Source organism: Bombina bombina, chromosome 4, assembly GCF_027579735.1.
Source record: "Bombina bombina isolate aBomBom1 chromosome 4, aBomBom1.pri, whole genome shotgun sequence".
NCBI lineage: Eukaryota > Metazoa > Chordata > Amphibia > Anura > Bombinatoridae > Bombina > Bombina bombina.
This window is the reverse complement of record NC_069502.1, coordinates 802,869,495-802,896,123: the sequence shown is the minus strand read 5'-3', so window position 1 is coordinate 802,896,123 and position 26,629 is coordinate 802,869,495. Positions and strand designations below refer to the sequence as shown.

General features: G+C 43.1%; 1 protein-coding gene across 2 annotated transcripts in view; it reads right to left on the bottom strand.

Annotated features, from left to right (window-relative positions):
* The window catches only part of LOC128657041 (oocyte zinc finger protein XlCOF8.4-like), an 81,651-nt gene that overhangs the window by 21,153 nt on the left and 33,869 nt on the right, over nt 1-26,629 (bottom strand). For both annotated transcript variants that reach the window (XM_053711265.1, XM_053711266.1), the window contains one exon: nt 11,035-11,133. In XM_053711265.1, coding sequence (XP_053567240.1) covers nt 11,035-11,133 — 99 coding nt within the window. The remainder of the gene's footprint in view (nt 1-11,034; nt 11,134-26,629) is intronic.

Sequence of the window (26,629 nt, the reverse complement as noted above, 5' to 3'; positions counted from 1 at the left end):
TTAAGCGTCGGAACAGAGAATACCAAAGTATTCAACCACAAAGAAATGTGGAAGAGACCCAGTCGGAAACCCCAAGTTGAAGAACCCAGAGTCCATAACTGGACGACACAGAGGGTACTTGCGAGGAGGAAGAAGCAGTCAAGCAGAAAAACATAATTTATGCTTACCTGATAAATTTATTTCTCTTGTAGTGTATCCAGTCCACGGATCATCCATTACTTGTGGGATATTCTCCTTCCCAACAGGAAGTTGCAAGAGGATCACCCACAGCAGAGCTGCTATATAGCTCCTCCCCTCACTGCCATACCCAGTCATTCGACCGAAACAAGCCGAAAAAGAAACCATAGGGTGCAGTGGTGACTGTAGTTTAATTAAAATTTAGACCTGCCTGAAAAGGACAGGGCGGGCCGTGGACTGGATACACTACAAGAGAAATAAATTTATCAGGTAAGCATAAATTATGTTTTCTCTTGTTAAGTGTATCCAGTCCACGGATCATCCATTACTTGTGGGATACCAATACCAAAGCTAAAGTACACGGCAGGAACTTAAACGGAAGGAACCACTGCCTGTAGAACCTTTCTCCCAAAAACAGCCTCCGAAGAAGCAAAAGTATCAAATTTGTAAAATTTGGAAAAGGTATGAAGCGAAGACCAAGTTGCAGCCTTGCAAATCTGTTCAACAGAGGCCTCATTTTTAAAGGCCCAGGTGGAAGCCACAGCTCTAGTAGAATGAGCTGTAATCCTTTCAGGAGGCTGCTGTCCAGCAGTCTCATAGGCTAAACGGATTATACTCCGAAGCCAAAAAGAAAGAGAGGTTGCCGAGGCCTTCTGACCTCTCCTCTGTACAGAGTAAACAACAAACAGGTTAGATGTTTGGCGAAAATCTTTAGTAGCCTGTAAGTAAAACTTCAAGGCACGGACTACGTCTAGATTATGCAAAAGACGTTCCTTCTTTGAAGAAGGATTAGGACATAATAATGGAACAACAATCTCTTGATTGATATTCTTGTTAGAAACCACCTTAGGTAAAAACCCAGGTTTTGTACGCAGAACAACTTTATCTGAATGAAAGATCAGATAAGGAGAATCACAATGTAAGGCAGATAACTCTGAGACTCTTCGAGCCGAGGAAATAGCCATCAGAAAAAGAACTTTCCATGAAAGAAGTTTGATATCAATAGAATGAAGGGGTTCAAACGGAACCCCTTGAAGAACTTTAAGAACCAAGTTTAAGCTCCATGGAGGAGCAACAGGTTTAAACACAGGCTTAATTCTAACTAAAGCCTGACAAAATGCCTGAACGTCTGGAACTTCTGCCAGACGTTTGTGTAAAAGAATAGACAGAGCAGAAATCTGTCCCTTTAAAGAACTAGCTGATAATCCTTTGTCCAAACCCTCTTGGAGGAAGGACAATATCCTAGGAATCCTAACCCTACTCCATGAGTAATTCTTGGATTCACACCAATGAAGATATTTACGCCATATCTTGTGGTAAATTTTCCTGGTGACAGGCTTTCGTGCCTGTATTAAGGTATCAATTACTGACTCGGAGAAGCCACGCTTTGATAGGATCAAGCGTTCAATCTCCATGCAGTCAGTCTCAGAGAAAGTAGATTCGGATGATTGAAAGGACCTTGTATTAGAAGGTCTTGTCTCAGAGGCAGAGTCCATGGTGGAAAGGATGACATGTCCACTAGGTCTGCATACCAGGTCCTGCGTGGCCACGCAGGTGCTATCAATATCACCGATGCTCTTTCCTGTTTGATTTTGGCAATTAGACGAGGGAGCAGAGGAAACGGTGGAAACACATAAGCCAGGTTGAAGAACCAAGGCGCTGCTAGAGCATCTATCAGTGCCGCTTCTGGGTCCCTGGACCTGGATCCGTAACAAGGAAGCTTGGCGTTCTGGCGAGACGCCATGAGATCCAATTCTGGTTTGCCCCAACGGAGAACTAATTGAGCAAACACCTCCGGATGGAGTTCCCATTCCCCCGGATGAAAAGTCTGACGACTTAGAAAATCCGCCTCCCAGTTCTCTACACATGGGATATGGATCGCTGACAGGTGGTAAGAGTGAGTCTCTGCCCAGCGAATTATCTTGGAGACTTCTGACATCGCTAGGGAACTCCTGGTTCCCCCATGATGGTTGATGTAAGCCACAGTCGTGATGTTGTCCGACTGAAATCTGATGAACCTCAGTGTTGCTAGCTGAGGCCAAGCCAGAAGAGCATTGAATATTGCTCTTAACTCCAGAATATTTATAGAGTCCATGAACCCTGAGCCTTCAGGGAGTTCCAGACTGCACCCCAACCTAGAAGGCTGGCATCTGTTGTTACAATTGTCCAATCTGGTCTGCGAAAGGTCATACCCTTGGACAGATGGGCCCGAGATAACCACCAGAGAAGAGAATCTCTGGTTTCCTGATCCAGATTTAGAAGAGGGGACAAATCTGTGTAATCCCCATTCCACTGACTGAGCATGCATAATTGTAGCGGTCTGAGATGCAGGCGCGCGAATGGCACTATGTCCATCGCCGCTACCATTAAGCCGATTACTTCCATGCACTGAGCCACCGTGGGGCGCGGAATGGAGTGAAGAACACGGCAAGCATTTAGAAGTTTTGATAACCTGGACTCCGTCAGGTAAATTTTCATTTCTACAGAATCTATTAGAGTCCCTAGGAAGGAAACTCTTGTGAGAGGAGATAGAGAACTCTTTTCTTCGTTCACTTTCCACCCATGCGACCTCAGGAATGCCAGAACCATCTCTGTATGAGATTTGGCAATTTGAAAGCTTGACGCCTGCATCAGGATGTCATCCAGGTAAGGAGCCACCGCTATGCCTCGCGGTCTTAGGACCGCCAGAAGTGAGCCCAGAACCTTTGTAAAAATTCTTGGGGCTGTAGCCAACCCGAATGGAAGAGCTACAAATTGGTAATGCCTGTCTAGAAAGGCAAACCTCAGGAACTGATGATGATTCTTGTGAATCGGAATGTGAAGGTAGGCATCCTTTAAGTCCACTGTGGTCATGTACTGACCCTCTTGGATCATGGGTAAAATGGTTCGAATAGTTTCCATCTTGAATGACGGAACTCTGAGGAATTTGTTGAGGATCTTTAAATCCAAAATTGGTCTGAAGGTTCCCGCTTTTTTGGGAACCACAAACAGATTTGAATAAAACCCCTGTCCTTGTTCCGTCCGCGGAACTGGATGGATCACTCCCATTACAAGGAGATCTTGTACGCAGCTTAGGAATGCCTCTTTCTTTATCTGGTTTGCAGATAATCTTGAAAGGTGAAATCTCCCTTGTGGAGGAGAAGCTTTGAAGTCCAGAAGATATCCCTGAGATATGATCTCCAACGCCCAGGGATCCTGAACATCTCTTGCCCACGCCTGGGCGAAGAGAGAGTCTGCCCCCTACTAGATCCGTTGTTGGATAGGGGGCCGCTCCTTCATGCTGTCTTAGAGGCAGCAGCAGGCTTTCTGGCCTGCTTGCCCTTGTTCCAGGACTGGTTAGGTTTCCAGGCCTGCTTGGATTGAGCAAAAGTTCCCTCTTGTTTTGAAGCAGAGGAAGTTGATGCTGCACCTGCCTTGAAATTTCGAAAGGCACGAAAATTAGACTGTTTGGCCTTTTATTTGGCCCTGTCCTGAGGAAGGGTATGACCCTTACCTCCAGTAATGTCAGCAATAATTTCTTTCAAACCAGGCCCGAATAAGGTCTGCCCCTTGAAAGGAATGTTGAGTAATTTAGACTTTGAAGTCACATCAGCTGACCAGGATTTGAGCCATAGCGCCCTACGCGCCTGGATGGCGAATCCGGAATTCTTAGCCGTTAGTTTAGTCAAATGAACAATGGCATCAGAAACAAATGAGTTAGCTAGCTTAAGAGTTCTAAGCTTGTCAATAATTTCAGTCAATGGAGCTGTATGGATGGCCTCTTCCAGGGCCTCAAACCAGAATGCCGCCGCAGCAGTGACAGGCGCAATGCATGCAAGGGGCTGTAAAATAAAACCTTGTTGAATAAACATTTTCTTAAGGTAACCCTCTAATTTTTTATCCATTGGATCTGAAAAAGCACAACTGTCCTCAACCGGGATAGTGGTACGCTTTGCTAAAGTAGAAACTGCTCCCTCCACCTTAGGGACAGTCTGCCATAAGTCCCGTGTAGTGGCATCTATTGGAAACATTTTTCTAGATATAGGAGGTGGGGAAAAGGGCACACCGGGCCTATCCCACTCCTTACTAATAATTTCTGTAAGCCTTTTAGGTATTGGAAAAACATCAGTACTCACCGGCACTGCTTAGTATTTATCCAGCCTACACAATTTCTCTGGCACTGCAATTGTGTCACAGTCATTCAGAGCAGCTAATACCTCCCCAAGCAATACACAGAGGTTCTCAAGCTTAAATTTAAAATTAGAAATCTCTGAATCAGGTCTCCCTGATTCAGAGACGTCACCCACAGACTGAAGCTCTCCGTCCTCAGGTTCTGCATATTGTGACGCAGTATCAGACATGGCTCTTACAGCATCTACGCGCTCTGTATCTCGTCTAACCCCAGAGCTATAGCGCTTGCCTCTCAATTCAGGCAATCTGGATAATACCTCTGACAGGGTATTATTCATGATTGCAGCCATGTCCTGCAAAGTAATCGCTATGGGCGTCCCTGATGTACTTGGCGCCATATTAGCGTGCCTCCCTTGAGCGGGAGGCAAAGGGTCCGACACGTGGGGAGAGTTAGTCGGCATAACTACCCCCTCGACAGACCCCTCTGGTGACAATTCTTTTATAGATAAAGACTGATCTTTACTGTTTAAGGTGAAATCAATACATTTAGTACACATTCTCCTATGGGGCTCCACCATGGCTTTTAAACATAATGAACAAGTATCCTCTGTTTCAGACATGTTTGTACAGACTAGCAATGAGACTAGCAAGCTTGGAAAACACTTTAAAGCAAGTTAACAAGCAATATAAAAAACGTTACTGTGCCTTTAAGAGAAACAAATTTTGACAAAATTTGAAATAACAGTGAAAAAAGGCAGTTACACTAACAAAATTTTTACAGTGTATGTAACAAGTCAGCAGAGCATTGCACCCACTTGCAAATGGATGATTAACCCCTTAATAACAAAAACGGAATAATAAATGACAAAAACGTTTTTTAAACAAACACAGTCACAACAATTGCCACAGTCTACTGTGGTTGTTACCCTCCTCAAACACGACTTTGAAGCCTTTTGAGCCCTTCAGAGATGTCCTGTATCATGCAGAGGGAAGCTGAATGTCTGTCAGTATTTTTATCTGCACAGAAAAGCACTAAAATAGGCCCTTCCCACTCATATTACAACAGTGGAAAGCCTCAGGAAACTGTTTCTAGGCAAAAATCAAGCCAGCCATGTGGAAAAAAACTAGGCCCCAATAAGTTTTATCACCAAGCATATATAAAAACAATTAAACATGCCAGCAAACGTTTTATATTGCACTTTTATAAGAGTATGTATCTCTGTTAATAAGCCTGATGCCAGTAGCTATCACTGCATTTAAGGCATAACTTACATTAATCCGGTATCAGCAGCATTTTTCTAGCAAATTCCATCCCTAGAAATATGTTAACTGCACATACCTTATTGCAGGAAAACCTGTACGCCATTCCCCCTCTGAAGTTACCTCACTCCTCAGAATATGTGAGAACGGCAGTGGATCTTAGTTACTTCTGCTAAGATCATAGAAATCACAGGCAGATTCTTCTTCTAATGCTGCCTGAGATGAAACAGTACACTCCGGTACCATTTAAAAATAACAAACTTTTGATTGAAGTTAAAAAACTAACTATAATACACCACTCTCCTCTTACTACGTCCATCTTTGTTGAGAGTTGCAAGAGAATGACTGGAAATGGAAGTGAGGGGAGGAGCTATATAGCAGCTCTGCTGTGGGTGATCCTCTTGCAACTTCCTGTTGGGAAGGAGAATATCCCACAAGTAATGGATGATCCGTGGACTGGATACACTTAACAAGAGAAACAAACTGCAAAAGCAGCCCTCAGACAGAGAGCATGCTCCAGGCAACCTAAGCCGCCAGACCCACACACAGATCACTAAAAAAAGGGGACACAAAACCTCAATCGAGGCCCCCCGAGAAGGAGAGTATACCTTCAGAGCCCGAAGGAAGAGGAAACTCCCTCCTAAAAGCAGAGGAGCAAGTTAGAAAGGAAATCCATATCCTAGCAGACTGAGCTAACAAGATAGACTCAACAAGTCCGCAAATCCAGAGAAGGCTGCAACCTGAACGCAGTGCCTTAGAACGCTCGGCCATCCTGACCTGCAGACCCCCACTCAGCTGGACCAACCCAGCCTCAGGGATCCATAAGCGGGCAACAAAAGAATCCCAAAACTGGTACAGGAACGAGCGTAAGGATTGCACAGCCATCCCCACAGAGTACAGGTACAACCCGACTCTGAAACAGACAACAGGACCATAGACCTAAGGATCTAACAAAAAAAAAAAAAAAAAAAAAAAAAAAAAAAGGCCCCACAATCTGACTTGGAGCCAGCAAGACCCGAGGGGGAACCCATCCCCCCTTTCCACTTCCCAACCAGGAGAAGCCCCAAGAAAGGACTCCATCTCCATAGGGAGGAGAATATCCCCTAAGGAAAAGGGATTAGGCCAGAAAGGCAACAACTGTCCGCAAAGGCCGAAGCCACCGGCTAATGAGAAGATAAATCCCCAACATGAATGTCCTAGAAAAGGAGCCCCCTACAAGTGGCTTGCCAAGCAGAGAAACAGCCAACCCATTTGCAAGCTGACCAAGGAAATGCAACGGTAAGGCGCACCAGAAATGGACATCCAGCGCCAGCAGCTGGGCATGAACCAGCAACCCTTGAGGCACAAGTCACAAAGCTAACCCTAGAGCACCTGGGCCGTTTTGCTGCAAAGAGTAATAAATACCCCAAAAACCAGGTCATCATGACCAGATCCGATAGATGGAGCAAGGATATAGCCCAAGTTCCCACTACCGTGGAACACCCCGACCAGCCCTGAGATCCAAGACTCCAAAACAACCCAAGACTGGGTCAAGAAAAAGGCCCAAAGCATCAGCAATCAGAAGTCTCAGGAAGAAAAACAGGTCCGGGCACCTAATAGTTCAGGCAACCTTGCACTAGAACTAAACACCCCACCTGGCCAAAAGCCAGACACTAGGGATATGAATGCATATCCATAGAATCCAGATAGCGAAAAGAACTTGAAAGCCTAGATCAAAGGCAGGAACCACCCCTAGCCAAGTCCAACGCTCCAAGGAGCAAGGCTAGAAGTCCTATGAAGAGACTTCTCAAGGCCTAAGGGCAACATAAGGGATACCTTGAGGTCCAAAGAAAAACCCCTCTAGCAGGGCTAGTCTCCCTATCACCTCCACACCAGCAGAGGACACAGGGAAGAGACAGGCGCAAAGCCTTCCCAGCTTCGGGAAAACTCAAGCTAAACAAAGTCCCCACAGGGATCAACCATCACCTGGAATACAGATCCCTAAAAGGAGATCCAACTCACCCTGGGACAATGGAAGCAGATCCAAAGTTCTCATCACTCAGAAAGTACACATCAAGAGTAAGAGCTGTATCTAGATACACTATAAACAGCGTATGCACACACCTGCAAGGTACCAAAAGCTGCACTGGTTTCAAACTGAAAACCCTCCACAGGCTAGACAGCCTGATCGAATACTGTTGGATCAGGCCCACAAGGGCCCAGAGGCCTAAAAACGAAGGCTAAACTGCGGGAATGGGGCACTAAGCCCTCCAAACCTCCACCACATGGGGAAGGAAACACTATGTTCTGAAAATATGAGATGTGAGATAGAATGACGCAGCGGAAAAAAACTCCCCTGATCCGGTCATTTATGACTGGAGGCTATAAGGACTGAAAGAATCCTACCGCCCTACGGACCCACAGGTCCTCTTGAGTGCTTAGTTGGACATGAAATACAATGATAACCTGAGCACTCAGCGCTTCTATCGTACCAGCAGAGCAGAACAGTGCCACGTGTCTGAAAAGCCACAAGACCGAACTAACCCAACAGGACCAGCCTGCACTTAGGGTCCTAACCGGCAAGCTGCAAAATTCTTCCTCATAGGGGAAAAAGAAAACAGACATTATAACATAGGACTAACGTGTCCCAAACAACTTCCAAAGAAGAACAACAAAGAGTGTAGATCCCAGAAGGTTCCCGAAGGAAACAAAACCAAATAAAAGACATTCCATCGGATACAAATAAAATATAAGGCAGCCCGGAGGATAACGCCAAAAAAGACACAGGCTTGCCTGCAGGACCAGCCAAACAGAGCCCTATCTTTAAAAAAACTGGGAAAGATCTCGATCAAATGACAATCAGGAGATTACCTCATCCCCACGTCTAATGAGGTGCACTATTCAAATTAGCAGACTAAAAATCCCTTAATCTAGTAACGATAGGGTCATTCAATAACTGAAAGACATGTCTGAGCAATACGCGAAGACGCGCAATCCTGTAACGAAAGGCATAACACTCAGGGACAGTTACACACGCGGGGAACTGTAAAGGCCCTCCCCAAGGCAGAAGGCCCGGGACAATAGGGCACAAGCACATTCTCAAAGAAACGTCTGGACTCTGCAGACGAACAATCGCCAACATTATGCGGAAGCCAAAACGTGCAGCAACCTCCGGGGGTACACGCCACCCTGCATGGAGGAATCAGAAACTGGGTTACCCGCATGTGTAGAAGTATGAATTGGGAGGGAACTCGCCTCTCGGAGGACAGGACCCCCAGAGGCGGATGGCTCAGCTGTCCCTTGATTCCCCGAGCCCGAGGAACAAGGTGCTCTAAAATAGCATACGGAACAAAACTGGTTGACAATTGTCAACGAGGCCAGTCCGAATTCGTCACTGGACACAGAATCTGACATCAAAATAATCTAAGTATCAGAATCCTCAGTAACTGAATCAGAAATTAGCACAGTCTCAGCATCAGAATCCTCCATAACTGGTAGAGGATATATAAATATGGACTAAAGTAGTAAAACAAAAATGGCACCTGACACCCACAATGGCTGGGGCACTCACCACCTCCTATGACCAGACCCCTGCGGACTAGAATATTGTTTTCGCCACACGGTCGGGAATGCGGAAATGGAAACCGGAAGGTAACCACGCCCGACACAAGGTGAACCGTACAGTCCAAAAAAAGCGTGCCCAACCAAAAGGCCACGTCACTTCCAAAGGCCTCAATGTTCCAAAGCACAAGCCCATCACACATAACCCTCATCTGCCAAACAAGTGTGGCAAGTGTGGAGCTGCTGCACCAGGTGTACCACACTACTTCTTCTTCTGTCCTTTGGTGAGGCAGTTTTGGGCCAGAATACAGTACTGGCTGAAATGTGCCACAGGCATCTCAGTTAACTTACATTTAGAGGAAATCTGCTTTTTTAGGTGGAACGACCTCCCCCATAAATGTCACGCTATGTTGACATTGGTGATGCTGATAGCCAGAAACTGTATACTATGCATGTGGGTAAGCAGGAAACCACCTACCATGGGACAGTTCAAACGTAAACTATACAAACAAATGTTTATAGAACAATTTGACGTTAAACTTGACATCACGCACAGACTACAACTGTTTCTGACAAAATAGGGGGCCCTTTCTGAAAATGCAAAATCCCGCACTACAGAGACAAATACTCAGACCGTTCTCACAGACAGAAATCATGCTTATGGCCTCCTTGAGAGGAGAATGGACAACATTATACGACAAAGAGGCAACGGTGGTGGATGGTGGAGGAGGCGAGATCCTTATCTCGCAGATCCTGTAGGAGGGAAAAGTTAAATTTGACTGGTTTGCGGGGGGTGGGGGGAGTGAGCTGAGAGGAGATCTCTTTTTGTTTCTCTCCCCTAACTCTGGGAGACGTCCACCAGACCCCTGATTGCGTTCAGACCATTTGTGGGTGGAATTGGGAATTAGGTATTGTTATAGTTATGTTGATGTTATAAAAATTATAAAACGAACAAAGAGTGAAGAGAACAACAGAATACAGATATTATGAGATGTGATAATGTACAGGAGAAGAATGACATGAGACCATACTTGAGATGTTCTTTTTTCTTTATTGAGAAATAACCCACATGTATCGCACATGACTTGTATTTTGTACATTTGTGACACATTGTACCTGTTCTTGATCTCTTTGAATAAATAAAATTAAAAAAAAAAAAAAAAAATCACACATAATCAGGTTGAATCAAATAACAAACATGATTATAACCCCCCCCCCCCCGCTCAATAACCCCCCTCAGGAGATATTAAATCTTGATTCCAAGATACTAAAAGAGACTCACAGAGACCCTTATGACAGTTAGACCCGCAAGGTGGTAGCCTCTCGGGAAAACATTCACATTACAGTACATTGATGAATAAAGTAAAATGAAACTATCTTACCGGAATCTACGCCGTGGAACAGGAACACGTCTTTTCAAGTGTGACGGATAGTAGCATTGCCTCCGCCATGGACTTGAGAGAAGAAAGCAGGCAGTGGAGTAAAGTTCGGCAACGCCGATTGCTTTAAGAGCTGTTAACATGAGTCGGGATGGTTTCGCAGAAAGACTCTCCCTGCATCTCCGGACTCTAACTTTCATCCAAGCCCTCACTGAGAGAATGACAGGACTACTTAAAACTCCTATCCCATGCCGAAGAGTACTACCCTCCATAAGAGACAAAAAACTAAAATTAAACATTCTGACACGTCTCTGACAACCTCCTGGGACGAAAGACAAAGAATGACTAGGGGATGAGGGGAGTGGGAGGAGTATTTAAGCCTTTGGCTGGGGTATCTTTGCCTCCTCCTGATGGCCAGGTTCTTATTTGCCAAGAAGTAATGAATGCAGCTGTGGACTCTTTCCATTTAAGAAGAAAACATAAGATACAAATAAGAGGCTATAAAGATAAGCTATAAAAACCAGGCAATATCCCATAAACAGAAGACACGTCACACACATGCATTTACCTTCATTGTCACTGTCACACATTTCTTGCATTGGAGCTTCCAGCTGACACGTTACACTCAGATCTTCTGTTTTAACATCTACGTCAGTATTAATGTCATCTGTCAGAACATTTAATGCAGACAAAAGTTCATGGTTTAGGATTTTATGTCACGCTAAAAGCAATTAATTTTTAACATAGCAATGGGTACTTAAATGCCATACACTTAAAAAGGGACAGCCTACTTGAATTTTTTTTTAAAAAGATAAATAATCCCTTTACTACCCGTTCCCCAGTTTTGCATAACCAGCACTGTTATAGTAATACCCTTTTAACTCTGTGATTACCTTTATCTAAGCCTCTGCAGACTAAGAAACAGGCAATCTTTGAGGTTAGAAGTATATTAATATAACAAACTTGGTTATGCAAAGCTGCGGAGTGGGTAGTAAAATCATTATCTATCTTTTTAAACAATAACCAAAATCAAGTAGACTGTCCCTTTAATTTTTGGGGATACTGAGATTGATCAGTAACATGTATTTTATTAGATTTGAAAATTCAGATCTTACGTTCAATATTTCAGAACTTAAATGTACATATAATAATCTGTAGATTACATAATGTTACACAACAGTAATTGATTCAAAAGGATAATTATATTGCAAAGTACCAGTTGCCATTTTATTCCATTATTATCACATATTTAGTAACGGCCAAAATGACTGAATTCACAATAAAAACAGTTTTCAGAATACCATTTGATGAACTAGAGCGTGAGGAGATGAGATATAGGCCTCTATTTAACAATGTCTGCCGGACCTGATCCGACACGGCGGATCAGGTCCGCCAGACCTCGCTGAATACGGAGAGCAATACGCTCTCTGTATTCAGCATTGCACCAGCAGCTCACAAGAGCTGCTGGTGCAACGCCGCCCCCTGCAGACTCGCGGCCAATGGGCCGCAAGCAGGGACGTGTCAATCAACCCGATTGTACTCGATTGGGTTGAATTCCTGTGATGTCTGTCGGCCTGCTCAGAGCAGGCGGACAGGGTTATGGAGCAGCGGTCTTTGTGACCTGCACTACACTGCAGGCTCGCCAGAAACACGGGGCATCAAGCTCCATTCGAAGCTTGATAGATAGGCCCCATAGAGTGCATATGTGTGTATCATTTACATGAAGCAGAAGTTGAGAGAGAAGAGAAGAGAGGGTATGTGTGTGTATCATTTACATGAATCAGAGGGTGAGAGAGAAGGGAAGAGAGGGCATGTGTGTGTACCAGTTACATGAAGCAGATGGTAAGAGAGAAGGAAGAGAGAGCATATGTGTGTATCATTTACATGAAGCAGAGGGTGAGAGAGAAGGGAAGACAGGGCATGTGTGTGTATCATTTACATGAAGAAGAAGGTGAGAGAGAAGGAAAGAGAGGGCATGTGTGTGTATCATTTACATGAAGCAGAGGGTGAGAGAGAAGGGATGAGAGGGCATGTGTGTGTACCAGTTACATGAAGCAGAGGATGAGAGAGAAGAGAGGGCATGTGTATGTACCAGTTACATGAAGCAGAGGGTGAGAGAGAAGGGGAGAGAGGGCGTGTGAGTATTATTCACATGAAAATATTACGCACATGCCCTCTCTTCCCTTCTCTCTAACCCTCTGCTTCATGTAAATGGTACACATACATGCCCTCTCTTCCCTTCTCTCTCACCCTCTGCTTCATGTAAATAATACACACACATGCTCTCTCTTCTTTCTCATCCTCTGCTTCATGTGAATAGTAGATACACACACCCTTTCTTCCCTTCTCTCTTACCCTCTGCTTCATGAAAATACTACACACACACAATCTCTATTCTATTTCACCTGTGCTTCTTATTCATAGTACATACACATGGCTTTATTATCTTCTCTCCCACCTTCTTGCTTCATGCTAATGACACACACATGCCCTCTGTTCTCTCTCATCCTCTGCTTCATGCAAATTATACACACACACACCCTCTCTTCCCTTCTCTCTCACCCTCTGCTTCATGTAAATGATACACACACATGCCCTCTATTCCCTTCTCTCCTACCTTCTGCTTCATACTAATGGCACACACTCATGCCCCCTCTTCCCTTCTCTCTCACCCTCTGCTTCATGTAAGTGGTACACACACATGCCCTCTCTTCCCTTCTCTCTCACCCTCTGCTTCATGTAAATAATACACACACATGCCTTCTCTTCTTTCTCATCCTCTGCTTCATGTGAATAGTACACACACATGCCCTCTCTTCCCTTCTCTCTCACCCTCTGCTTCATGTAAGTGGTACACACACATGCCCTCTCTTCCCTTCTCTCTCACGCTCTGTTTCATGTAAATAATACACACACATGCCTTCTCTTCTTTCTCATCCTCTGCTTCATGTGAATAGTACACACACACACCCTCTCTTCCCTTCTCTCTCACCCTCTGCTTCATGAAAATACTACACACACAATCTCTATTCTATTTCATACTGCTTACACATGACCTTTATTATCTTCTCTCCCACTTTCTGCTTCATGCTAATGGCACACACACGTGCCCTCTCTCTCACCCTCTGCTTCATGTAAATGGTCAACAAAACATAAAAATCAGTGCGCCAACAATGTTATGATTTGGTCTGGAAAACTATTCAAATTCAAACCAAATACATAAACTGGTAATGCAAGTAACCTCAATATTTGAATGTGAATATTATATAAATCACAAATGGTATAATATAGGTTGGCAGGATATTAACAGACAGAACACACAAACTCCAAAAGACATATGGCACTTGACTAAAAAAGTAACAAAAAAAGTTCAAAGTCCAAAATGGATATCCAACAAACCGCTGGTATTAAATTCGATAGGTGGGGGCAAGCTGCTTCTTCAAATCTCTTGTTGGTGGCCCAAGACGATAGAATCTACAGATATAAATGAAACAAAGAAGGCGCCACCATAGTGCACAATCAGTGGTAAAAGACACGCCGTTAACGCAAGTAATACTGTACTTACAAAATTCCAGACACTTGAGAAGTGTCACAAGCGCCACCTGGACTCTTAGGAGTCGTCCAGCTAACTCACACTCTTGCACTTTCTGGATCCGATGTCCGTATGTGGCTGGTACTCCCCTGGGCTGGAAGACACCCGACGTCTGATGTTAAGTCCTTATACCGCAATACTGTGTTCAAATGCTCCAGACCAACTACAGTCAGTGGTTAGCCGGGAAATTATCCTTTAACAAAGGATCATAGAGCAGGTATATAGGAATAAAAATCTGTGGAACAAAAGTCTTAGTTAAAAGAATAAAAAGACTTTATTGTTAACACCTAGGGACACTATGGTTTAGGATGTTTTTAGCTATGTTTCTTTTGTGTTCACCCCATCTTTTTTTGAGGGGTCTAGAGGTTCTCCCCACATATTGAACCCCACAGCTGCACTCCAGCATATAGACTACAAATGATGAATCGCAAGTAAAGTGTGTTTTAATGCTAAATTTCTCCTTGCTAACAAATGATGTAAATTCTGTCCTTTTGTCATTAGTATATGCACATAGACCACAATTCGGGCTTTTGCATTTGTAAAATCCAGGTTTTCCCAGGAATGTATTCTCAACGGTCCCGGTCTTAAATTGTTGGACTTTAGTTTTAGGATGGTAAGTCTTCATTACCACTTTACTGGGGGCTAGTTTGATTTTTAAAGTAGGTGCTCTTCTAAAGGTACATATTGGATGATGCCCTACACAATCTCTTAATAGTGGATCTCCCGCAAATATATGCCAGTATTTCCCCAGGATATTTTTAATTTTATTGTGATTGTTATTATATTGTGTGATGAATCTAACTCCCTTGGTCATGGCTTCATCATTCCTAAAATCGACCCTCTCGGGTCTATATGCGACTATATCTTTGTCAGTATAATTAGCAAAGAAATCTTCTCTGCATTTATTTCTCGCTTTCAAATAACTCTTTTCTATGAGATCCCTAGGGTAATGTTTCTCAAGAAACCTATTTTTCAATAATAATGCCTGGTTATCAAATGTGTCTAAATTGGTGCAATTTCTACGTATCCTACAAAATTGGTTGTAAGGAATATTCTTTTTCCAAGGCAGATGATGATTGGTTTTAAAATTCAAATAGCTATTTGCATCAACTGACTTAAAGAACGTTCTGGTGATAACATTACCTGAATTATCCCATTCAAGTATTAGATCAAGAAATTCAACACTGATTTCCTCAATTTTTGATGTAAAATTAAGACCCATTTCGTTCTCATTCAGACTATTAACAAAATTCTGTGCTTCTATTTTGTTTCCTTCCCAGACAAACAAACAAGAGAGGGTAGATTTTAGGAATGATGAAGCCATGACCAAGGGAGTTAGATTCATCACACAATATAATAACAATCACAATAAAATTAAAAATATCCTGGGAAATACTGGCATATATTGGCGGGAGATCCACTATTAAGAGATTGTGTAGGGCATCATCCAATATGTACCTTTAGAAGAGCACCTACTTTAAAAAGCAAACTAGCCCCCAGTAAAGTGGTAATGAAGACTTACCATCCTAAAACTAAAGTCCAACAATTTAATACTGGGACCGTTGAGAATAAATTCCTGGGAAAACCTGGATTTTACAAATGCAACCGCCCAAATTGTGGTCTAAGTGCATATACTAATGACAAAAGGACAGAATTTACATAATTTGTTAGGAAGGAGAAATTTAGCATTAAAACACACTTCACTTGCGATTCATCATTTGTAGTCTATATGCTGGAGTGCAGCTGTGAGGTTCAATATGTGGGGACAACCTCTAGACCCCTCAAAAAAAGATGGGGTGAACACAAAAGAAACATAGCTAAAAACATCCTAAACTATAGTGTCCCTAGGTGCTAACAATAAAGTATTTTTATTCTTTTAACTAAGACTTTGTTCCACAGACTTTTATTCCTATATACCTGCTCTGTGATCCTTTGTTAAAGGATAATTTCACGGCTAACCACTGACTGTAGTTCTCTGGAGCATTTGAACACAGTATTGCGGTATAAGGACTTAACATCAGACGTCGGGTGTCTTCCAGCCGAGGGGAGTACCAGCCACATACGGACATCGGATCCAGAAAGTGCAAGAGTGTGAGTTAGCTGGACGACTCCTAAGAGTCCAGGAGGCGCTTGTGACACTTCTCAAGTGTCTGGAATTTTGTAAGTACAGTATTACTTGCGTTAACGGCGTGTCTTTTACCACTGATTGTGCACTATGGTGGCGCCTTCTTTGTTTGTTTCATTTATATTCATGTAAATGGTACACACACATGCCCTCTCTTCCCTTCTGTCTCACCCTCTGCTTCATGTAAACGGTACACACACATACCCTCTCTTCCCTTCTCTTTCACCCTCTGCTTCATGTAAATGATACACACATATGCCCTCTCTTCCCTTCTCTCTCACCCTCTGCTTCATGTAAATGGTACAGACACATGCCCTCTCTTCCCTTCTCTCTCACCCTCTGCTTCATGTAAATGATACACACACATGCCCTCTCTTCCTTCTCTCTCACCCTCTGCTTCATGTAAATGATACACACACATACCCACTCTTCCCTTCTCTCTCACCCTATGCCTCATGCAAATACTATACACACACATGCCCTCTCTTTCCTTCTCTCTCACTTCTACTTCATGCAAATACTAAACACATACGCCCTCTCTTCCTTCTATCTCACCCTCTGCTTCATATAACTGGTACACACACATGCCTTCTCTTCCCTTCTCTCTCACCCTCTGCTTCATGTAAATAATACACACACATGCCCTCTCTTCTTTCTCATCCTCTGCTTCATGTGAATAGTACATACACACACCCTCACTTCCATTCTCTCTCACCCTCTGCTTCATGTAAATGATACACACACAATCTCTATTTTATTTCACCTCTGCTTCTTATTCATAGTGCTTACACATGACCTTTTATTATCTTCTCTCCCACCTTCTGCTTCATGCTAATGGCACACACACATGCCCTCTGTTCTGTCTCATCCTCTGCTTCATGTAAATGGTACACACACATGCCCTCTCTTCCCTTCTCTCTCACCCTCTGCTTCATGTAAATAGTACACACACATGCCCTCTCTTCCCTTCTCTCTCACCCTCTGCTTCATGTAAATGGTACACACACACATACCCAGTCTTCCCTTCTCTCTCACCCTCTGCTTCATGCTAATGGCACACACACATGCCCTCTCTTCCCTTCTCTCTTACCCTCTGCTTTATGTAAATGGTACACACACATGTCCATTCTTCCCTTCTCTCTCACCCTCTGCTTCATGTAAATGATACACACACATGCCCTCTCTTCTCTCTCATCCTCTGTTTAAAATAACTGGTACACACACATGCCCTCTCTTCCCTACTCTTTCACCCTCTGTTGCATGCAAATACTACGCAAACACACAATCTCTATTCTATTTCACCTTTGCTTCTTATTCATAGTACATACACATGAGCTTTATCATCTTCTCTCCCACCTTCTGCTTCATGCTAATGGCACACACACGTGCCCTCTCTCTCTCACCCTCTGTTTTGTGTGAATTATTCATACACATGCCCTTGATTCTCTTTATTCTCTCCCTGTGTTTCATGTAAATGATACACACACATGCCTTTCTTCCCTTCTCTCTCTCTCTCACCCTCTGCTTCTTATGTGCGTTATATAAATGGCACACACACCCTCTGTTCGCTTCTCTCTCACCCTTCTTCTTCATAGTGCATACACATGACCTTTTATTATCTCTCTCCCATCTTCTGCGTCATGCTAATGGCACACACACATGCCCTCTGTGCTCTCTCACCCTCTGCTTCATGCAAATTATACACACACACACCCTCTCTTCCCTCTCTCTCACCCTCTGCTTCATGTAAATGGTACACACACATGCCCTTTCTTCCCTTCTCTCTCACCCTCTGCTTCATGTAAATGATACACACACATGCCCTCTCTTCCCTTCTCTCTCACCCTCTTCTTCATGTAAATGGTACACACACACACACCTTCTCTTCCCTTCTCTCTTACCCTCTGCTTCATGTAAATGATACACACACATGCCCTCTCTTCCCTTCTCTCTCACCCTCTGCTTCATGTAAATGGTACACACACACACGCCCATTCTTCCCTTCTCTCTTACCATGTGCGTTTATATAAATAACACACACACATCCTCTGTTCCCTTCTCTCTCACCCTCTACTTGTGTGAATAATACATACACCTGCCCTCGATTCTCTTCATTCTCACCCTCTGATTCATGTAAATCATACTCACACATGCTCTTTCCTCCTTTTTCTCTTACCATGTGCGTTATATAAATGGCACACTCACATCCTCTGTTCCCTTCTCTCTCTCACCCTCTGCTTCATGTAAATGATACACACACATGCCCTCTCTTCCTTCTCTCTCACCCTCTGATTCATGTAAATGGTACACACACATGCCCTCTCTTCTATCTCATCCTCTGCTTCATGTGAATAGTACAAATATATGCCCTCTCTTCCCTTCTCTCTCATCCTCTGGTTCATGAAGGGAAGAGAGGGCATGTGTGTGTGCCATTAGCATGAAGCAGAGGGTGAGAGAGAAGGGAAGAGAGGGCATGTGTGTGTACCATTTACATGAAGCAGAGGATGAGACAGAACAGAGGGCATGTGTGTGTGCCATTAGCATGAAGCAGAAGGTGGGAGAGAGAAGATAATAAAAGGTCATGTGTAAGCACTATGAATAAGAAGCAGAGGTGAAATAGAATAGAGATTGTGTGTGTAGTATTTTCATGAAGCAGAGGGTGAGAGAGAAGGAAAGAGATGGTGTGTGTATGTACTATTCACATGAAGCAGAGGATGAGAAAGAAGAGAGGGCATGTGTGTGTATTATTTACATGAAGCAGAGGGTGAGAGAGAGAAGGGAAGAGAGGGCATGTGTGTGTACCAGTTATATGAAGCAGAGGGTAAGAGAGAAGGAAGAGAGGGCATATGTATCATTTACATGAAGCAGAGGGTGAGAGAGAAGGGAACAGCGGATGTGTGTGTGCGCTGTTTATATAATGCACATGGTAAGAGAGAAGGAAGGGAGGAAAGGGTATGATTTACATGAATCAGAGGGTGACAAATGAAGAGAATCAAGGGCAGGTGTATGTATTATTCACACAAAGCAGAGGGTGAGAGAGAGGGCATGTGTGTGTGCGCCATTAACATGAAGCAGAAGGTGAGAGAGAATATAATACAGCCATGTGTATGTACTATGAATAAGAAGCACAGGTGAAATAGAATAGAGATTGTGTGTGTAGTATTTTCATGAAGCAGAGTGTGAGAGAGAAGGGAAGAGAGGGTGTGTGTATGTACTATTCCCATGAAGCAGAGGATGAGAAAGAAGAGAAGGTGTGTGTGTATTATTTACATGAAGCAGAGGATGAGAGAGAAGGGAAGAGATGGCATGTGTGTGTATCATTTACATGAAGCAGAGGGTGAGAGAGAAGGGAAGAGAGGGTATGTGTGTGTATCATTTACATGAAGCAGAGGGTGAGAGAGAAGGGAAGAGAGAGCGTGTGTGTGTGTATCATTTACATGAAGCAGAGGGTGAGAGAGAAGGGAAGAGAGGTCATGTGTGTGTATCATTTACATGACGCAGAGGGTGAGAGAGAAGGGAAGAGAGGGCATGTGTGTGTACCATTTACATGAAGCAGAGGGTGAGAGTGAAGAGAGGGCGTGTGTGTGTATCATTTACATGAAGAAGAAGGTGAGAGAGAAGGGAAGAGAGGGCATGTGTATTTATCATTTACATGAAGCAGAGGGTAAGAGAGAAGGAAGAGAGGGCGTGTGTGTGTACCATTTACATGAAGCAGAGAGTAAGAGAGAAGGGAAGAGAGGGCGTGTGTGTGTACCATTTACATGAAGCAGAGGGTGAGAGAGAAGGGAAGAGAGGGCATGTGTGTGTGTGTATCATTTACATGAAGCAGAGGGTGAGAGAGAAGAGAAGAGAGGGCATGTGTGTGTACCATTTACATGAAGCAGAGGGTGAGAGAGAAGGGAAGAGAGGGCATGTGTGTGTATCATTTACATGAAGCAGAGGGCGAGAGAGAAGGGAAGAGAGGGTGTGTGTGTGTGTGTGTGTGTGTGTATCATTTACATGAAGCAGAGGGTGAGAGAGAACAGAGGGCATGTGTGTGTATCATTTACATGAATCAGAGGGTGAGAGAGAAGGGAAGAGAGGGCATGTGTGTGTATCATTTACATGAATCAGAGGGTGAGAGAGAAGGGAAGAGAGGGCATGTATGTGTGTATCATTTACATGAAGCAGAGAGTGAGAGAGAAGGAAGAGAGGGCATGTGTGTGTATAATTTACATGAAGCAGAGGATGAGAGAGAACAGAGGGCATGTGTGTGTGCCATTAGCATGAAGCAGAAGGTGGGAGAGAGAAGATAATAAAGCAATGTGTATGTACTATGAATAAGAAGCAGAGGTGAAATAGAATAGAGATTGTGTGTGTAGTATTTTCATGAAGCAGAGGGTAAGAGAGAAGGGAAGAGAGGGTGTGTGTATGTACTATTCACATGAAGCAGAGGATGAGAAAGAAGAGAGGGCATGTGTGTGTACCAGTTACATGAACCAGAGGGTGAGAGAGAAGGGAAGAGAGGGCATTTATGTGTACCATTTACATGAAGCAGAGGGTGAGAGAGAAGGGAAGAGAGGGTATGTGTGTGTATCATTTCCATGAAGCAGAGGGTGAGAGAGAAGGGAAGAGAGGGCATGTGTGTGTACCATTTACATGAAGCAGAGGGTGAGAGAGAAGTGAAGAGAGGGCATGTGTGTGTATTATTTACATGAAGCAGAGGGTGAGAGAGAAGGGATGAGAGGGCATGTGTGTGTATCATTTACATACAGCAGAGGGTGAGAGAGAAGGGAAGAGAGGTCATGTGTGTGTGTATCATTTACATGAAGCAGAGGGTGAGAGAGAATGGAAGAGAGGGCATGTGTGTGTGTATCATTTACATGAAGCAGAGGGTGAGAGAGAAGGGAACAGAAGGTGTGTGTACTATTTACATGAAGCAGAGGGTTAGAGAGATTAGGGAACAGAGGATGTGTGTCTGCCATTTATATAACGCACATGTAAGAGAGAAGGAAAGAAAGGGCATGTGTGTGTATCATTTACGTGAATCAGAGGGTGAGAATGAAGAGAATCAAGGGCATGTGTATAAATAATTCACACGAAACAGTGGGTGAGAGAGAGGGAATGTGTCTGTGCCATTACCATGAAGTAGAAGGTGGGAGAGAAGATAATACAGCTCATGTGTATGTACTATGAATAAGAAGCAAAGGTGACATAGAATACAGATTGTGTGTGTAGTATTTTCATGAACCAGAGGATGAGAGAGAAGTGAAGGTGTGTGTGTACCATTTACATAAAGCAGAGGGTGAGAGAGAGAAGGGAACAGAGGGTGTGTGTGTGTGCGCCATTTATATAACGGGCAAAAGAAAAGAAGCATCCGCCACAATATAGTTAAAATCCAAACTTTATTCACATCCTGGTTAAAACAAACTTTCCAAGGAAGTTGGCAGCAACATAGAACAAAAAAAAGTGGTGTGGCACTGATGGCCTATGCGTTTCGGCTATGATTAATCATATGTCCATCTTGACATCATGTGTAGGGTTTCCATTATGGCTTAGTTTCCATCTCTTAGGCCTAGATTTGGAGTTTGGCGGTAGCCGTGAAAACCAGCGTTAGAGGCTCCTAACGCTGGTTTTAGGCTACCTCCGGTATTTGGAGTCAGTCAAAAAAGGGTCTAACGCTCACTTTTCAGCCGCGACTTTTCCATACCGCAGATCCCCTTACGTCAATTGCGTATCCTATCTTTTCAATGGGATCTTTCTAACTCCGGTATTTAGAGTCGTGTCTGAAGTGAGCGTTAGAATTCTAACGACAAAACTCCAGCTGCAGAAAAAAGTCAGTAGTTAAGAGCTTTCTGGGCTAACGCCGGTTCATAAAGCTCTTAACTACTGTGCCCTAAAGTACACTAACACCCATAAACTACCTATGTACCCCTAAACCGAGGTCCCCCCACATCGCCGCAACTCGATTAAATTTTTTTAACCCCTAATCTGCCGACCGCCACCTACGTTATACTTATGTACCCCTAATCTGCTGCCCCTAACATCGCCGACCCCTATATTATATTTATTAACCCCTAACCTGCCCCCCACAACGTCGCCGCCAGCTACCTACACTTATTAACCCCTAATCTGCCGTCCGCACGCCGCCGCCAGCTACATTATAGCTATGTACCCCTAATCTGCTGCCCCTAACACCGCCGACCCCTGTATTATATTTATTAACCCCTAAACTGCCCTCCCTAACATCGCCGACACCTAACTTCAATTATTAACCCCTAATCTGCCGACCGAAATCTCGCCGCTATTCTAATAAATGTATTAACCCCTAAAGCTAAGTCTAACCCTAACACTAACACCCCCTAAGTTAAATATAATTTAAATCTAACGAAATTAATTAACTCTTATTAAATAAATTATTCCTATTTAAAGCTAAATACTTACCTGTAAAATAAATCCTAATATAGCTACAATATAAATTATAATTATATTATAGCTATTTTAGGATTAATATTTATTTTACAGGTAACTTTGTATTTATTTTAACCAGGTACAATAGCTATTAAATAGTTAAGAACTATTTAATAGCTAAAATAGTTAAAATAATTACAAATTTACCTGTAAAATAAATCCTAACCTAAGTTACAATTAAACCTAACACTACACTATCAATAAATTAATTAAATACAATACCTATAATTATCTACAATTAAACCTAACACTACACTATCAATAAATAAATTAAATACAATACCTACAAATAACTACAATGAAATAAACTATCTAAAGTACAAAAAATAAAAAAGAACTAAGTTACAAAAAATAAAAAAATATTTACAAACATAAGAAAAATATTACAACAATTTTAAACTAATTACACCTACTCTAAGCCCCCTAATAAAATAACAAAGCCCCCCAAAATAAAAAAATGCCCTACCCTATTCTAAATTACTAAAGTTCAAAGCTCTTTTACCTTACCAGCCCTGAACAGGGCCCTTTGCAGGGCATGCCCCAAGAAGTTCAGCTCTTTTGCCTGTAAAAAAAAAACATACAATACCCCCCCCCCAACATTACTACAACCCACCACCCACATACCCCTAATCTAACCCAAACCCCCCCTTAAATAAACCTAACACTAAGCCCCTGAAGATCTTCCTACCTTATCTTCACCATACCAGGTTCACCGATCGATCCAGAAGAGCTCCTCCGATGTCCTGATCCAAGCCCAAGCGGGGGGCTGAAGAGGTCCATGATCCGGCTGAAGTCATCATCCAAGCGGGAGCTGAAGAGGTCCATGATCCGGCTGAAGTCTTCATCCAAGCGGGAGCTGAAGAGGTCCATGATCCGGATGAAGTCTTCTATCAACGGCATCTTCAATCTTCTTTCTTCGGGAGCCATCATCTTCCATCCGACGCGGAACATCCTCTTCTCCCGACGCCTACTAGCCGAATGACGGTTCCTTTAAATGACGTCATCCAAGATGGCGTCCCTCGAATTCCGATTGGCTGATAGGATTCTATTAAGGTTGAACTTGATTCTGATTGGATGATTCCATCAGCCAATCAGAATAGTGTAGTGTTAGGTTTAATTGTAGATAATTATAGGTATTGTATTTAATTAATTTATTGATAGTGTAGTGTTAGGTTTAATTGTAACTTAGGTTAGGATTTATTTTACAGGTAAATTTGTAATTATTTTAACTATTTAATAGCTATTGTACCTGGTTAAAATAAATACAAAGTTACCTGTAAAATAAATATTAATCCTAAAATAGCTATAATATAATTATAATTTATATTGTAGCTATATTAGGATTTATTTTACAGGTAAGTATTTAGCTTTAAATAGGAATAATTTATTTAATAAGAGTTAATTAATTTCGTTAGATTAAAATTATATTTAATTTAGGGGGGTGTTAGGGTTAGGGTTAGATTTAGCTTTAGGGGTTAATACATTTATAATAATAGCGGTGCGGTCCGGTCGGCAGATTAGGCGTTAATAATTGAAGTTAGGTGTCGGCGATGTTAGGGAGGGCAGATTAGGGGTTAATACTATTTATTATAGGGTTAGTGAGGCGGATTAGGGGTTAATAACTTTATAATAATAGCGGTGCGGTCCGGTCGGCAGATTAGGGGTTAATAAGTGTAGGCAGGTGGAGGCGACGTTGTGGGGGGCAGATTAGGGGTTAATAAATATAATATAGGGGTCGGCGATGTTAGGGCAGCAGATTAGGGGTACATAGGGATAATGTAAGTAGCGGCGGTTTACGGAGCGGCAGATTAGGGGTTAATAATAATATGCAGGGGTCAGCGATAGCGGGGGCGGCAGATTAGGGGTTAATAAGTGTAAGGTTAGGGGTGATTAGACTCGGGGTACATGTTAGAGTGTTAGGTGCAGACGTAGGAAAAGTTTCCCCATAGAAAACAATGGGGCTGCGTTAGGAGCTGAACGCGGCTTTTTTGCAGGTGTTAGGTTTTTTTTCAGCTCAAACAGCCCCATTGTTTCCTATGGGGGAATCATGCAAGAGCACGTTTTTTAGGCTGGCCGCGTCCGTAAGCAACTCTGGTATCGAGAGTTGCAGTTGCGTTAAATATGCTCTACGCTCCTTTTTTGGAGCCTAACGCTGACATTCTGTGGACTCTCAATACCAGAGTTATTTTAAAGGTGCGGCCAGAAAAAAGCCGGCGTTAGCTACGCGGGTCGTTACCGACAAAACTCTAAATCTAGCCGTTAGTCTCTCCCCCTCATTATATGATGAGCTACTATTAGCTAATGAGCAGTATATGTTCATTATCATCTATAGCACTGCCCTTCTCTATCAATCAAAGTTGACTATTTTCCACTGCCTCTATTCTGCTTACCAGAACCGGGATAGCTCTGGTCATTTATATATGCCCCATATTCTTCATATTTCTGTAGTTTCAAGTAGATGTTCCTATGAGTGCCTATCACTAAGTCGTCTTTTACCTCAGCACTTCGTATATATTTTCTTCTGGTTCCTCAGTATGGCATTGTTGTGTGTATTGAAAGTGTTAACTTTCATCACAGAAAGTGGGTGTTGTTATCATTATTTTTATTATCCAATAGGATGCGATTTGCAATTATATTAACCGGTGTGACACTAGGTACTGCAGGCTATGATTACGGCTTTTTAGCCGAAATGCGTAAGCCATCAGTGCCACACCACTTTCTTTTGTTCTATGTTGCTGCCAACTTCCTTGGAAAGTTTGTTTTAACCAGGATGTGAATAAAGTTTGGATTTTGACTATATTGTGGCGGATGCTTATTTTCTTTTGCCTATTGCATCGCCAGTTTATCCGCTACACACAGCTTGCTGGGGGAGGTGTGAGTAGGTGTTCTACTGCCATTGGAGGAGATGACCCGATGATGAGGATGGGCGGAACAGAGTGACGAAAGAGCAATGACAGCAGATCCATGAGGACGCTAGCCACACCAGTGAAGACCTGTGAACACGCGGAGAGGCAATACGTTTATGCCAATGCCCATTAGAAGTAAGCAGAAGTCCGGTAAGAGAGGCCATAAGGCTAGTGGATTATAATGGACTATAAGTGTATTCTGGGTATACTTATGCTCTTGGCACCAAAGCACTTTATTATATGAACTGTCACTTACTGCCGCACTTTATTGCATCGCATTAAATGCATTAGACACCTTAAACTGTACATTGCATATTTGCACTAATACTTCGGAAACAATCCAGGGTTTCTTTTTGATAATATATTGTGGCCCTTTATATAACGCACATGGTAAGAGAGAAGGGAAGAGAGGGCGTGTGTGTGTATCATTTACATGAAGCAGAGGGTAAGAGAGAAGGGAAGAGAGGGCATGTGTGTGTATCATTTACATAAAGCAGAGGGTGAGAGAGAAGGGAAGAGAGGGCATGTGTGTGTATCATTCACATGAAGCAGAGGGTGAGAGAGAAGGGAAGAGAGGGCATGTGTGTGTATCATTTACCTAAAGCAGAGGGTGAGAGAGAAGGGAAGAGAGGGCATGTGTGTGTATCATTTACCTAAAGCAGAGGGTGAGAGAGAGAAGGGAAGAGAGGGCGTGTGTGTGTATCATTTACATGAAGCAGAGGGTGAGAGAGAAGGAAGAGAGGGCATGTGTGTGTATCATTTACATGAAGCAGAGGGTGAGAGATAAGGAAGAGAGGGCATGTGTGTGTATCATTTACATGAAGCAGAGGGTGAGAGAGAAGGAAGAGAGGGCATGTGTGTGTATCATTTACATGAAGCAGAGGGTGAGAGAGAGAAGGGAAGAGAGGGCATGTGTGTGTATCATTTACATGAAGCAGAGGGTAAGAGAGAAGGGAAGAGAGGGCATGTGTGTATCATTTACATGAAGCAGAGGGTGAGAGAGAAGGGAAGAGAGGGCATGTGTGTGTATCATTTACATGAAGCAGAGGGTGAGAGAGAAGGGAAGAGAGGGCATGTGTGTGTATCATTT